Source organism: Trachypithecus francoisi, unplaced genomic scaffold (genome assembly GCF_009764315.1).
Source record: "Trachypithecus francoisi isolate TF-2019V2 unplaced genomic scaffold, Tfra_2.0 Contig01580, whole genome shotgun sequence".
In the NCBI taxonomy this organism is placed as follows: Eukaryota; Metazoa; Chordata; class Mammalia; order Primates; family Cercopithecidae; genus Trachypithecus; species Trachypithecus francoisi.
In genome coordinates, this window is record NW_022681443.1 from 1123016 (window position 1) to 1137960 (window position 14945).

General features: G+C 52.7%; 1 protein-coding gene across 7 annotated transcripts in view; it reads right to left on the reverse strand.

Annotated features, from left to right (window-relative positions):
* PLA2G6 (phospholipase A2 group VI) overlaps window positions 1–14743 on the reverse strand; it is a 67633-nt gene extending 52890 nt beyond the window's left edge. For 2 of the 7 annotated variants that reach the window (XM_033189266.1, XM_033189242.1), the window contains exons 1-2: window positions 14571–14743; window positions 1225–1478 (exon numbers count right to left, since the gene is read on the reverse strand). In XM_033189266.1, the coding sequence (XP_033045157.1) occupies window positions 1225–1433 (209 nt within the window). In that variant the 5' untranslated portion in view covers window positions 1434–1478; window positions 14571–14743. Of the gene's footprint in view, window positions 1–1224; window positions 1479–13524; window positions 13638–14451 lie in introns of those variants that run through there. The other 5 variants (XM_033189256.1, XM_033189232.1, XM_033189274.1 and 2 more) reach the window with 4 other exon arrangements.
* Between the last annotated feature and the right edge of the window lie 202 nt (window positions 14744–14945).

Here is a 14945-nt window from a genome sequence, read left to right on the forward strand (position 1 = left end):
CGACCTTATCCATTCTGTTCTGCCACAGAGGCTCCTCCTCACTCTTCCAGATGCGGAGCTCTCAGTCCCCTCCTTGTGATCCACACTGTTTCCTAGGCTCTCCCTCCGTCAGAGCACCCCTCAAGGGGTGCTATGATGCCTGTTTGCACTGGGTCTCCCCCACCAGACTGTACATTCCTTAAAGACACAGAGCATGTTTGTCATCTCACAGGGCCAGCCAGGACTGGCCTGGAGCCCAGGACTCTAGAGACACTGGAGGTGCTTGGTGCATGCTGAATGGATGGCTGACAGGACAGCCAGATGGATGGGTGAGCGGAAACAGGGATATCTGTCTGAGCCCAACTAGATGCCAGTCTGCCAAGCACTGCTGGGGCCTGCATTTGGAACCTTGGCTGCTTCTCCCCTTTTCCCAACCAGCTCTGCCATCGGCCTGGTTCCCTCAGCCCTGTCCTGGCTTTCGAGCCTTCCCTTCAGGCCCAGGGGAGTCCCAGCATGCCCCAAGAGGTGATAGCTCTGTTCGGCCCTCTGAGCAAACCCTGGGCAGCCCCTATGAGAATGGCCATGCCCTTAAAGAGCCAGGGCTAGGCAGGGCGCGGTGGCTCATGCCTGTAATCCCAGCACTTTGGGAGGCCAAGGTGGGCAGATCACCTGAGGTCAGGAGTTCAAGGCCAGCCTGGCTAACATGATGAAACCCCATCTCCACTAAAAATACAAAAATCAGCTGGACGTGGTGGTGAGTGCCTATAATCTCAGCTACTCAGGAGGCTGAGGCAGGAGAATCGCTTGAACCTGGGAGGCAGAAGTTGCTGTGAGCCGAGATCCTACCACTGCACTCCAGCCTGGGCAAGAGAGCAAGACTATCTCAAAAAACAAAAACCAAAAATAAAGAGCCAGGGCTAAAGGTTCTCCTCATGGGCCTTATCTGACGTGGCCCCTGTCAGCCTCTCTGTCCTTCCTTCTTCCCTTTGTCCATATAGGTCAGGCCTCCAGGCAGCAAACAACCCAGGCTTCCATGCCAGCCTCATGCTGCTGGACACTGACGGGCCAGAAGTGTGCAGTCTTGGAAGCCCTTCCCTCTGGTCTAAGAGTACAGTCTCTCCTCTCTCCCACCCCTCCCCAGACCCCTCAGATAGAGACCCAAAGAAGCTGCTTCTTGGCCAACAAGACCTCCAATCTGAGGAGGAGTCAAAGGAGAGAAGTATGTTCCCGCTGAGCATCACCCACCGGAATCCACTCTGTGGGCTCTGTGGGTTGACCAGGACGCAGTCCCAGGTGCGGTTAGGAGTGTTCTGGAACAGAATCAGCTGCCCTTCCTCCTGAACTCGGTCACTCAAGGTGTAGTCAGCCACAGCCACCTCCTTCACCCGGAATGGGTTAGAGAACAAGTTGGTGACGCCACTGAGGGTATTGACCAGGCGGCCGAAGAACTGCATGTTCTGCGGAGCAGGTGGGGAGGCCCCACTGCCTTCCCCCTCAGGCTGGAAGAAAACGAGGTCTCTGGTCAGCCAGGCGCGGTCTCCCATGCCAACCTCACCCAGTGTCGCAGTGTCCTGCACAGACACCCAGATCGCTCCCCACCAGCCTTGACCCCAGATCCTGGGCCTAGAGGGACCTGAAAAGGAGGGGAACGAAAGAGAAACAACACTGAATGGGAGGTAAAAGTGACAGAACCCTCAGGCCAGGCTGGGGACCTAGAAGGCGGTCCCCTTGTGCTGCCACTGTGCACAGGTGACCTTAACTTCCTGCTTCCTGACCCAGTGTCCCAGTAGAGACTCAGTTTCCTCACCTGTAATGCGTGGTACTGACCAAAGGAGACAGCATATGTGAACATACATTATAGGCAGTAATGCCCTCGGCAAATGGAGGGTCCTCACTATATAACTTATAGAGAGAACCTTTCAGCCCTCAAAGAGGCCAACATGGACCAGGCACAGTGGCTCACGCCCGTAATCCCAGCACTTTGGGAGGCTGAGGCAGGCGGATCATTTGAGGTCAGGAGTTCGAGACCAGCCTGGCTGGTCAAGCCCCGCTTCTACTAAAAATACAAAAATTAGCCAGACGTGATGGCAGGCGCCTGTAGTCCCAGCTGCTCGGAAGGCTGAGGCAGGAGAATTGCTTGAACCTGGGAGGTGGAGGTTGCAGTGAGCTGAGATTGCGCCACTGCACTCCAGCCTGGGTGATAGAGTGAGACTCTGTCTCAAAAAAAAAAAAAAGAGGCCAGCATGGATCATTTCACTTCCGCAAGCAAAATCAGTGTCCCCCCTCCTAGACACCAAAAGGTGACCAGCATCATGTCACACTCTATCGGAGCAAGGGGATCATCGTCATTGGTCTAAATCCTTTGTTTCCTGCTACCACAGGTTTCCCAAAGAACTCCAAGAGGCAGCACACAAAAGCACGCTCCTTGGAAATGAACAAACTGAGCCTTCTGCGGGGGCAGGTCGGGGAGCCCTGCAGAAGGTACCATTGAAGACTCAGGAGCAGCAGTGTCTGGGTGGTAACTTTATGTTGTATATTCAGAGTCATAGTTTCTGCCATGGAAATTGATCCCAGTGTTGATGATGAAATTAGATACCTTGTTGTTTCCTAGGTTCCCAGAAAATACACTGCCTTCCTAAGGTACTGTCACCGAAGCCAGGCGCCAATCAGACGGAGGCCGCCCTCTGCCTCTCTGCCAAGATATTACCAGACAAAAGACACTAAGGACAGAGTATGGGGGCCCTGGGGGAGAAAGGACATCTGAGTGAACACTGGGTCACAGCCACATTCTTCCCTGGCCTATGTGCTGAGCACAGGATCAACCCTGGGGACAGAAGGAAGACAAAAGCAAGCGGTCCACTAAGAGGCACACGAAAAGGAAAAAAGATCAGTAAGAATAATTATACTGCCAGGCACGGTGGCTCACACCTGTAATCCCAGCACTTTGGGAGGCCGACTCAGGAGGATCATCTGAGGTCAGGAGTTTGAGACCAGCCTGACCAAATGGAGAAACCCCGTCTCTACTAAAAATACAAAAAATTAGCCAGGCATGGTGGTGCATGCCTGTAATCCCAGCTACTCAGGAGGCTAAGGCAGGAGAATCGCTTGAACCTGGGAGGCGGAGGTTGCGGTGAGCCGAGATCGTGCCATTGCACTCCAGCCTGGGCAACAAGAGCGAAACTCCGTCTCAAAATAAAATAAAATAAAATAATAAAAGATTATAACAACTCAAGAAAAGTTCGCAGTGTCCCATCACAAGGCTCAGTGACATCTGTCAATGATGTCTATCTGGAATGTTCTTCCTCGCCTTTTCTGTCTAAGAAAGCCCTGATCCTTCTTCAAATCCAAGCTTGATTCTCATGGTTCTCACCTTCTTTTTTTTTTTGAGACGGAGTCTCGCTCTGTCGCCCGGGCTGGAGTGCAGTGGCCGGATCTCAGCTCACTGCAAGCTCCGCCTCCCGGGTTTACGCCATTCTCCTGCCTCAGCCTCCCAAGTAGCTGGGACTACAGGCACCCGCCACCTCGCCCGGCTAGTTTTTTGTATTTTTTTTTTAGTAGAGACGGGGTTTCACCATGTTAGCCAGGATGGTCTCGATCTCCTGACCTTGTGATCCGCCCGTCTCGGCCTCCCAAAGTGCTGGGATTACAGGCTTGAGCCACAGCGCCCGGCCTCACCTCCTTCTTAAAAATGTTTTTGTTGGCCAGGAGCGGTGGCTCAGGCCTATAATCCCAACACTGTGGGAGGCCGAGACGGGTGGATCATGAGGTCAGGAGATCAAGACCATCCTGGCTAACACGGTGAAACCCCGTCTCTATTAAAAAACTACAAGAACTAGCCGGGCGAGGTGGCAGCACCTGTAGTCCTAGCTACTCGGGAGGCTGAGGCAGGAGAATGACGTAAACCCGGGAGGCGGAGCTTGCAGTGAGCTGAGATCCGGCCACTGCACTCCAGCCTGGGCAACAGAGTGAGACTCCATCACAAAAAAAAAAAAAAAATGTTTTTGTTGTTGTTGTTCTGAAACAGGGTCTGGCTCTGTTGCCCAGGCTGGAGTACAGTGGCTCAATCATGGCTCACTGCAGCCTCTACCTCCTTCCACCTCAGCCTCCTGAGTAGCTAGGACTACAGGTGTGTACCACCATGCCTAGGTAATTTCTTCAAAAAAAATTTTTATAAATGCTAGGCATGGTGGCTCATGCCTGTAATCCCAGCACTTTGGGAGGCTGAGGCGGGCGGATCACTTGAGGTCAGGAATTTGAGACCAGCCTGACCAACATGGTGAAACTCCATCTCTACTAAAAATGCAAAAAAATTAGCTGGGCATGGTGGTGGACACCTATAATCCCAGCTACTTGGGAGGCTGAGGCAGGAGAATCGCTTGAGCCCAGGAGGTGGAGGTTGCAGTGAGCCGAGATAGCACACTGCACTCCAACCTGAGTGACAGGGTGAAGATTCTGTCTCAGAAAAAAAAAAAAAAAAAAAAAAAATTTATAAAGACAGGGTCTCACCATGTTGCTCACGCTGGTCTTGAATGCCTGGGTTCAAGCGATCTGCCTGCCTCGGCCTCTCAAAGTGCTGAGATTACAGGTGTGAGTCATCGTGCCTGGCCTAAAATGTTCTTGATACACCATCGCCAGACGCCAGGTTCTCTCTCCTTGCTCTGGGCTCTCCCTCACTTTAAACACATCTGTACTATTACACCCCAGCACGTTACAACTGCCCCTCCTGCCAGACTGTAAGCTTCGTCATCCTCCTACCAAACACTCTGGTGCATCTTTCTGGCACCATCCTGAAAGCTTTCTGTACATTAATCATTTTGTCTGTACAACCACTCTATGAACTGGTTACTATTATTATCCTCATTTTACATATGAGAACACCAAAGAACGGAGGGGTAAACTCACGGGCCCAGGGTCACCCAGCTAGTGGGTGGAGCAGTGAAAGCTGGCGCCCAGCTGGGCTGGCCCAGAGTCTAAGTTTCTCAAAGGCAGCTGCTCGTCTTTTCATCTCCGTCCACAAGCTTGGCTCACAGAAAGTTTGTCAAAACAAAAATTTAACCGAGTAAATATTATGCATAGAAAAAACAAAGACTGATAGAAAACAAACCAAGATAGACTGACAGAAAACATGCCATTGAGTAGATGAGGGTGCTGGGTTTATGGGCTTTTTTTTTTTTTCTTTTCCTTATTTTCCAGATGCTATGTAAAGCGATTATAGTTTTCAAAGGAAGTAACAGTGTAGGCTGAGCCTCTGGGGGCTGCAGCGGGGAAGATGGGGACCCGTGGGGCTCAGGCCTGGCCTGGAAGAGCGGCAGAGAGGCTCCCCCGAGGATGGACCTGCAGAGACCTGGAGCGGTGCTCCCAGGAAAGGCAGAGTCAAGAGCATCCAGCACCCATGAGCCTCAGGTTAAGGCAGAAAGCCAACAGGGGTGCAGTGAAATCAGAGAGAGATTCCACACCCCCAGTCTCTCCTTCCTCAATGCCCCAGACTGCGTCCCCACCACCAGGGCCTGGGGCTGGGGGATGCCTCCCACACACCCACAGCAGTGTGTGGCCACAGAAAGGACAGGCCTGGCTGGCATCCAGCCTTCAGGGTTGGCGGGAGGATGAGATGACGCAATGGAGGGAAGGTGTCTGGGACACAGGCCGACCGTGGGCACACAAACAGTGGCCATTGTTATCACTAGGTGGAAGAAAGGAAGTGACAGCCACGGGACCACATCCTGGAACACTCACAGCATCGCCAACCAGGAAGGCGGCCAGCAGGGAGAAAGTGCTCACACGTGCTTCCTTCTGTCCCCACCACCCGGACCCCGGAGCCCAGGCTCTTCCCAGCACAGCTGCGAGAGGGGGATGCTGGGTGACGGCCCCCCAATCATGCCTCACTTCGTCTCTCCCCCTGGCTTCTCACAGCCTCCTACCCTTGACCTTCCTGTGGGGTAAACAATCACTTTTCCCTACTGATGACCGGCCCCTCCTGCTCCTCACCTGGGCTTCTCCCTGCAAGCCCAGGATGCCCAGGTCACCTGACACAGACCCCACCTCGGCTGCGTCAAGCAGCTCTCTCAAACACCACAAGCAGAAAGACAAAGACCCAAGACCTTTGGCGGTGGGGGTTGACAGTGACAATTCTGCCTGTCCAAGCCAGGCAATTTCCAGGTACCAGTTTTGGTTCCCCCCCTCAAGGGAAGTCAGGTATTTCTGGCCTTTTTCCTTACCTCTGCTCACCCATCCCCTGTCAAAACCAAGCTCGCCTGCTGGGTTCATTCAGGAAAGACTGACAGAGAGTGTGCTGGTGTGAGGCTCCCCTGGAGGAGCTGAAGGGCGGGAGGAACAAGTATTATTATCCCATCTCAGAGACCAAGAAACTGAGGCCCAGAGAGGCCCCCAATTGTACATGTTCAAAGGGCAAATTAAGGTAGGGCACAGTGGCTCGCGTCTGTAATCCCAGCACTTTGGGAGGCTGAGGCAGGCGGATCACCTGAGCCCAGGAGTTTGAGATTGGCCTGGGCCACATGGCGAGACCCTGTGTCTACAAAATATAAAATAAAATTAGCTGGGCATGGTGGTAGGCGCCTGTGGTCCCGGCTACTGGGGAGGCTAAGGCGAGAGGATCACTTGAGCCCAGGAGGTCGAGACTACAGTGAGCCAAGATTGTACCACTGCACTCCAGCCTGGGCAAGAGAGCAAGACCCTGTCTCAAAAACAAAACAAAACAAAACAAAACAAAGGGCAAATTAAAGCTGATGTCCACCAAAAAAGAAAAACAAACAAAGAAACAAAAAAACCTTGATTGGGAACAGAGGGAGATTAGAGTCAATGGGAGAATCTCTGCTGAGTTCCCTGGAAGTGACTACCTGGGTTCATAAAACAAATAGTCACTGTAGAGACCCAAGCCCGGTCCCTGTTTCGCTGAGTGCACGGTCCCCTGGGGGAAGGACCGCTAAAGGAGATGACTTCTGAGCTGAACTTTCCAGGAGTCTGCCAGCGGGCGAAATGGCAAGAGGCCTTCACAGCGGATGAAGCAGATCAGAACACGGGGGAAGGCAGAGATCGGGGGCTTGCTTGGCCCACCCGTGAACAGTGAGTATTTTCATGGGGACTGGATGGCTCAAGAGGGGAACATGCTGAGAGGAGGGGCCGTGGTTAGTGCTGTAATCAGTGTGAACACAGGTCACTCAGAGTCACCTGTCCAGCGGGTGCTATGTCAGTCATGCCCAGGGGAGCTCCTCTTACGATGAGCCGAGCCCCGGAAGAAGTGCAGTAGAGGACAGGGACCAAGAGGGTCGCTCACGGCGGGTGGTGAGGGAGAAGTCAGTCCCAAAAATCTGGTTCCTCCTCAGCCACGAATTCTCTGAAGGACCCTGGGCAGGTCTCAGGCACAAGAGGAGCGGTCCCTGCCCTCTGGTGGTTGCTGTCTTCTGCAGCCGCCAGGCCTGGGCAGTCCCCTCTCCTCCCCTTTGGAAGGTCTGTGTGCAAACTGCCTTTCTGGAGTGAAAGGGGCCTGCGCTTGCGTCCTCCCTCGAAGGCTCTCTCCCGTTCCTGCCGGAGCCCCTGCTCATCCTTCAAGGCCCAGCTGCCCGCTCTGAATGCTCAGAGCACCAGAGCTCCCTTCCAGCCTGCATGGTACCTGACCCAGCCTGACACCCCTCCATGCCCACTATACGATGCAAATCCAGCTGCAGGTCTCCCTGCTGACCCTGGTCAGTGGCGCCCCATGACCTCTCAGGGAAAGCCCAGACTCCAGTATCCATGAGAGCTGGCCCAACTCACCCCTCCAGCTCATCCCTCACCTCTACTCCAGCCACGCCGCACCATTGATCCTCCCAGAACACATCAAACTCACGTCTCAGTGCACCGGGAGATACCATACATACGCTCCATCGGCTTAGTCCATCCTCCCCGCTTTCTTAACCTGAGTGTGTGCTCCATAAAGGACAAATGAATAAATCTCTTCTTGTCCATCAAGATTCAGCTCAGGTGCCATCTCCTCTGAAAATTCATACCTGCCCCTCCGCCCTGCAGCCTGGTGTGCCTGCCCCTTCTCCCCAGCACCCCACACCACCCAGGGCCCAGCCCACAGGAACATACACCATGTGAGAATGGGGGTGCATCTGTTGGCTTGGGCTGCCCACCCCACCCGCTTTGATTTGTTTCCCTAAGCACCTAGCATGATGTTCCTCACAGTGAGTGTTTAATAAATGTTTGGTGAATGAATGAATGAGAATGAATGAAGGACCCAATTACAAGCCCATGGGGCCAGCACCTCTGAAGCCCCCGGACACACTTTATTCCCTTGAAGGTGATAACCGGGATCACACACACTATTCCCACCCACTCTGAGCTGCCAGGCTCCTCTCCATAATGGATATGGAAATATCGTGCTCAAATCCCACCAGTGGCTAAAGGTCCCCAAGGGGTTCGCTCCTCCACTGGGAGAACCTGTATCCAGCACCTGCACTGCTTCAGGAGTGGCCCTAAGTGATCAGACTAATCCCTTCCCAGGCTTCAGTCTGGAAAGTTCAGCTTATGCTGAGCTCACTCCTAGTCCAAGCAGGAAAGACTCCAAGCCTTCTGCTTCCTTCTTGACTAAGCTGAGAGCAAAGGAGCCGGACAGCTGCCCGAGAGGTGCGTGACAGGAACCCACAGGCAGCAGGCCAGGAAGCAGACCTCACAGGCCTGGCCACGTGGGGGATTCCGGGAGCACACACACAACTGCCCAAGGTGGAAATCAGGCCTCACGAGCCCCAGCTGCTGACGACAGGATGTCCCATGATTGGAACAACTGCTGGATGGTCCTGGCAGCAGAACCTGGCAGCAGTGACACCCTCCTGAGCACCCTCCTCCCACCCAGTCAAGACAGAGCAGTCTGAAAACTCAGGGTCTGCTCAGAGTGCCAAGCTGCCCTGACTTCCTTCCTGCAGCTCCCACCATCTCTGCCACCCGGCACGTGCGCATGCCATTACACACTGGCCTCCGGCCTCTCACAAGGCCACCATGCTTCATGGCTGGCAAAGGGTTTCACGCTTGTTATCTACCTCCAAGCTCACAAAGAAACAGGGAAGGTGCAGCCGGGTGCACACCTGTAATCCCAACACTTTGGGAGGGCGAGATGGGCAGATCACCTGAGGTCAGGAGTTCAAGACCAGCCTGGCCAATGTGGTGAGAAAGAAACCCCGTCTCTACTAAAAATACAAAAAAAAAAAAATTAGCCTGGCGTGGTGATGGGTGCCTATAATCACAGCTATTTGGGAGGTTGAAACAGGAGAATTCTTGAACCTGAGAGGCAGAGGCTGCAGTGAGCTGAGATCACGCCACTGCACTAAAGCTTGGATGACAGAGTGAGACTCCGTCTCAAAAAAAAAAAGAAAAAAAGAAACAAGGAAGGTGCGATCATTCTCCCTGTTTGGCATGTGGGGAAATCGAGGCGCGATCATTCTCCCTGTTTGGCATGTGGGGAAATCGAGGCCCCGAGAGAGGAAATGGGGTGGCAGGTGGGGGGGGGGGCGGGTGCCTGCCTGTGTCCTCTGACTCTTGAACAGCACTAGGCAAAGGGCTGGCCACACACCAGGTGCTCAATCCGTGGGTGGGAAAACACTGAAGGAACACACGGGTCATGTCAGCTCCCATCTGAGCCTCTGGACATCCAAGGCAGCCTCCCAGCAAAATGTCCCTGCAAATGTTCCCTCTGATCCCAGCTCACTCCAACCTCTTCCCTAAGTTAGTGGGGAGTGGGAAAGGGCTTGATCCCATCCCCTCGCACCCCATCAGCACCCACTGCTGCCCAGCACCCACAGGGCACCTGATGCCTCAGCACTGGTTCAGGTGAATTGTCACTTTTTTTTTTTTTTTTTTTCTGAGAGAGAGTTTCGCTCTTGTTGCCCAAGCTGGAGTGCAATGGCACGATCTTGGCTCACTGCAACCTCTGCCCCCCGGGTTCAAGCAATTCTCCTGCCTCAGACTCCAGAGTAGCTGGGATTACAGGCGCGCACCACCACGCCTGGCTAATTTTTTGTATTTTTAGTAGAAACAGAGTTTCACCATGTTAACCAGGCTGGCCTTGAACTCCTGACCTCAGGTGATCCACCCACCTCCACCTCCCAAAGTGCTGGGATTACAGGTGTGAGCCACTGCACCCGGCCGAATTGCTACATTTAACCCTCCAAACACCTGTAAGAAAAGGTCAGGTCTCTCCACATTACACAGGAAACCGGGACACAGGTTACACAATCTGCCAGGATCAGAACCCAATGAGCTGGAATCCGGAGCATCAGGCTCTTAATCCTCAAACTGCCTTCAGGAGAAAGCTGAAAGAAAGTGGCTGAGCGAGGCTTGCTCTACAGGCTCTTGGATTCCAAAAGGCTTGTCTCAAATGCACTGCTGCTCACATGAGCCAGAGCAAAGTGTCCTCTCACAAAAGGGAAAAACATCTCTTTCATTCACGCAGCTTGGCTGCACCACAGCTGGGAGCAAACTGCCCCAAAACTGTCACTGGAGCTCCCAAGCACATGAGACAGGGGTGACTTTAAGAGATCTTTGGGCTGGTGGCACGGTACAGTGTGGTCCATGTTATGACTCACTCCACAAATATTTACTGAGATGGATTGTGGCAGGCATTGTTCTAACCGCTGAGGATACAACCGTAAACAAAATAGACTGGTCTGGCACGGTAGTTCACTCCTATAATCCCAGCACTTTAGGAGGCTGAGGAAGGAGGATCACTTAAGCTCAAGACTTTGAGACCAGTCTGGGTAATACAGCAAGACCTCATCTCTACAAAAATTTAAAAATTACCCGGGCATGGTGTCTCTCATGCCTGTAAGTCCCAGCTACTAAGGTGGCTGAGGTGGGAGGACTGCGTAAGTCCAGGAGGTTGAGACTGCAGTGAGCTGTGATTGTGTCACTGCAATCCAGCCTAGGAGACAGCGAGACCCTGTCTTTTTTTTTTTTTTTTGAGATGGAGTCTCGCTCTGTAGCCCAGGCTGGAGTGCAGTGGCCGGATCTCAGCTCACTGCAAGCTCCGCCTCCCGGGTTTACGCCATTCTCCTGCCTCAGCCTCCCGAGACCCTGTCTTAAAACAAAACACGGCGGGGTGTAGTGGCTCACATCTGTAATCCCAGAACTTTGGGAGGCTGAGGAGGGTGGATCACTTGAGGTCAGGAGTTCAAGACCAGCCTGGCCAACATAGTGAAACCCCATCTCTACCAAAAAATACAAAAATTAGCTGGGTGTGGTGGCATGCGCCTGCAATTCCAGCTTCCTGGGAGACTGAGGTGGGAGAATCACTTGAACCCAGGAGGCAGAGGCTGCAGTGAGCCGAGATCACACCACTACACTCCAGCCTGGGCAACAGAGTGAGTCTCTGTCTCAAAACCAAAACAAACAATCAACCAAAAAAACCCCCACAAAATCCCTGACATCCTGGAACTTATATTTTAGACAGAGCTACTAATAATAAAGAAGATTAACAGGTAAAATATATACAAAGGTTTTAGATGCCAATTAACTACTGAGGAGAAAAACCAAAGAATGGCGATAGGAAGTGCTGAGGTGGAGAGTGAAATTTTAGATAGGGCAAGGAGGTTAGTCTTCACCAAGAAATTGATCTTAAATCAATACCTCATGGAGAGAGATGAAAGTCATATGAATATCTAGGCAAAGAGAGCACATGCAAAAGCCCTGGGGCTGGAACATGTTTAGCAAGTTCCAGGAAAAGCAAGGAAGCCAGTGAGATCAGAGAAGCAACAGGGGGCCAGATGTGTGCCATGAGAGGAGAGGCCAGTGCAAAGAGACAACATTTTAACAAGATCACTCTGGCTGGGTGTGGGGTAAGAAACAGAGAGGCATCAAGGACAATCTCACAGCTTTGACCTGAGCAACTGAATGAATAATACTCCCATTTCCTAAGATGAGAAAGACAGTGGGAGGGACAGGTTTTGGTGAAGGGTAGGGTCAGGGATGGAGCGCATTTCTAATAGGAGCGCAATTCTAAACTCTAAGTTTGAGGCCTGGCACGGTGGCTCACTCCTGTAATCCCAGGACTTTGGGAGCCCAAGGCAGGCAGATCACTTAAGGTCAGGAGTTCGAGACCAGCCTGCCAACATGGTGAAACCCTGTCTCTACAAAAATACAAAAATTAGCTGGGCATGATGATGGTGCATGCTTGTAATCCCATCTACTCAGGAGGCTGAGGCGGGAGAATTGGCAGGTGGGAGTTGCAGTGAGCCAAGATCGCGCCACTGCATTCCAGCCTGGGTGACAGAGTGAGACTCTGTCTCAAAAAAATAAAAAATAATAAAAATAAATAAATACTTCAAGTTTGAAAAGCCTAAGTTTAGGCCGGGCGCGGTGGCTCAAGCCTGTAATCTCAGCACTTTGGGAGGCCGAGACGGGCGGATCACGAGGTCAGGAGATCGAGACCATCCTGGCTAACACGGTGAAACCCCATCTCTACTAAAAAATACAAAAAAAACCAGCCGGGCGAAGTGGCGGGCGCCTGTAGTCCCAGCTACTTGGGAGGCTGAGGCAGGAGAATGGCGTAAACCCGGGAGGCAGAGCATGCAGTGAGCTGAGATCGCGCCACTGCACTCCAGCCTGGGTGACAGAGCAAGACTCCGTCTCAAAAAAAAAAAAAAAAGAAAAGCCTAAGTTTGAGGTGCTGAGTAAGCAACTAGATATTTGAGTCTGTCATTCCACGGAAAGGTCTGGACTGGACTGGGGATATAAATTTGTGGGTTGACAGAATAGAGACGGCACTTAAAGAAATAAGACTGGATGAGATCACCATCCGAAAATGAGAAGAGGCATTTAAGACATGACCCTATCAAAATCCACTGTGAAAGACACAGAACATATTCTCCCAGGGAGCCACTCTCTACAAAGTGAAGCTTGTAACGAACGCACTCTTCACTACGGCCCCTTACCTGTTGCCTACCTACTTCCCCCAACACACACTCAACAGATGTGTGCAGATACACACACACACACAGAGTATTTAAATTTCTCCTTTCTGTATCTCTTAGTGATGTCATTCTGCTGAGTAAGAGGGAAACTCCCTTTGGGGGAGTCTGTCATGTAACAAGAAAGTAACCCATGGAAGGAAGAAAAAGTGTCCTAAGCACTGAGACAGCAGTAGCAAAAACCTTACACATCAGGGCAACCACAGAGGCTCTGGTGTCAGATTCCAGCTTCAACCTCATCGGTGTGATCTCAAGCAACTCATTCGCCCTCTTTTTCTCATGTGAATTGAGAATATCATTGGCTACACAAACGGTAGCCTAGAACATCAGACGGTTCATAAATATTTGTTAGATAAACGATGACTGAATGAACGGTGAAGAGAACATATACACAGACAAGCCTGACTCACAGGGGGTGATCAACAAACACTGCCAAATGATACAATGAAAGACAAGGGACCTCCTGCTCATCCTTCTCTCCTTGTCTTCTCATTCTATCCTTTTCCCTTTCCATTCCTTTCAATCCTGCCTACGACCCAACAGTAAAGTCATGTATTTGTACAGGGCCATACTGTTTATAAAGCTTTACCTTCTACATTTTCTCATTCAAATTTTGAAACTAATGGCAGCCTTATGAGGGCAGGAAGTACAGTCCTCCGTCACAGATGAGGAAACTGAGACTTGGACAGGCAACAGCTGCCAAACTCCAGGCAGAGACTGTAACAAAAACAATGCATTCAAAAACAATGTATTCAGCCCAAGGGTGGAGCCTCAATGTTGCCAAACCAAACTTGCCTGACATCCTGTTGGGCGGGTAAGAGGCAGGTGAGGGAAAGACCCAGAAGCTAGGGGAGGTATATGTTGGGGTCATGTGGGTAGCCCATTAAAAATATGGCCACAGGTCCCCTTGCCCTGTGCCCTCCCTGTCCCACACCCACGGGCTTGCTCCTGGCCCAGTCCCATGATCACCCGGGTCACATGCTCCCTGTCACCAGCTTCCAAGTCATCTGTGGGAGCAGGAGGTGGACACAGGATCTGGGGTGGCCAGGCTGAGGGGAAGGAGGGAGCATGTCGGGGGCAGGTCTGGAGGCACGCGAGAGAGGAAAGGCAGGGAGGAAAGGCAGGGAGGAAAGGCAGGAGAAGCAGGGAGTGAGACATGGGTAGATGCACCACGAAAGGTGGAGACCGAGGTGAAGTGGGGAATCAAGTGAAGTGGGGAGCACTTAGAGGAGCACAGAAAGGAAAATGAGGACGGCCAATGGGGCCTAAAGAGGCACTGAGAGTCGGGGAAAGAGGAGAGATGGAATGACTCGGGAAGTTAGGAATATTGAGGGAGACACACGGAGGAGACTGGAGTACAGGGGAGGAACTCAGGGTCGAAGCTGGGGTCCCTGGAGTCCACAAGTTCGAGATGAGACATGGGCGGTCTCAGGATAGGAGTTGGGGACGCTGGGGGATGAAAAGATGGAAGGTGGGGGCACTCAGGGAGTCACATAAGGGTCAATGTAGGACATGCCTCAGAATCGGAGACACAAGGAAGATCCACAGGGGGGTCCGGAGGAGATGTGGCAGTCCGTGGCGCGGAGGAAGTTGGCGAAGGTAACCCAGGCCCCGCCCACCTGCGAGGTCACTCACCTCGGCTTACTCAGCACTTCTAGTTCCTCCCACTTCCGCAAACAAACCGGCCTCGGGCCACGTGATGGCCTGACCACCGCTCTCCGCCAATCACTGGTGGCCCTGCCCCAGGCCTCCTCTAGGCTCCGCCCCCACGCCCGAGGACGGCGGGAGGCGGGGGTCCGCCATTTTTTTAACTGCCCAATGGAAGGGGCTCCCTTAGCCGAGGGAGGACGAGCTTTCGGCGGGAGCCAATCCTCGGCGGCGAGACGCGGCCATGGTTGTGCGGGGCGGAAGGTGCACGTGACGGCTCCTTGGCAGTCAAGTTGATGAGGGCCAGGAGTCTCACCCTAGTCCGCTCTCCGCCTCCTAAAGCGGCCAGATCCTGGAGTCTGA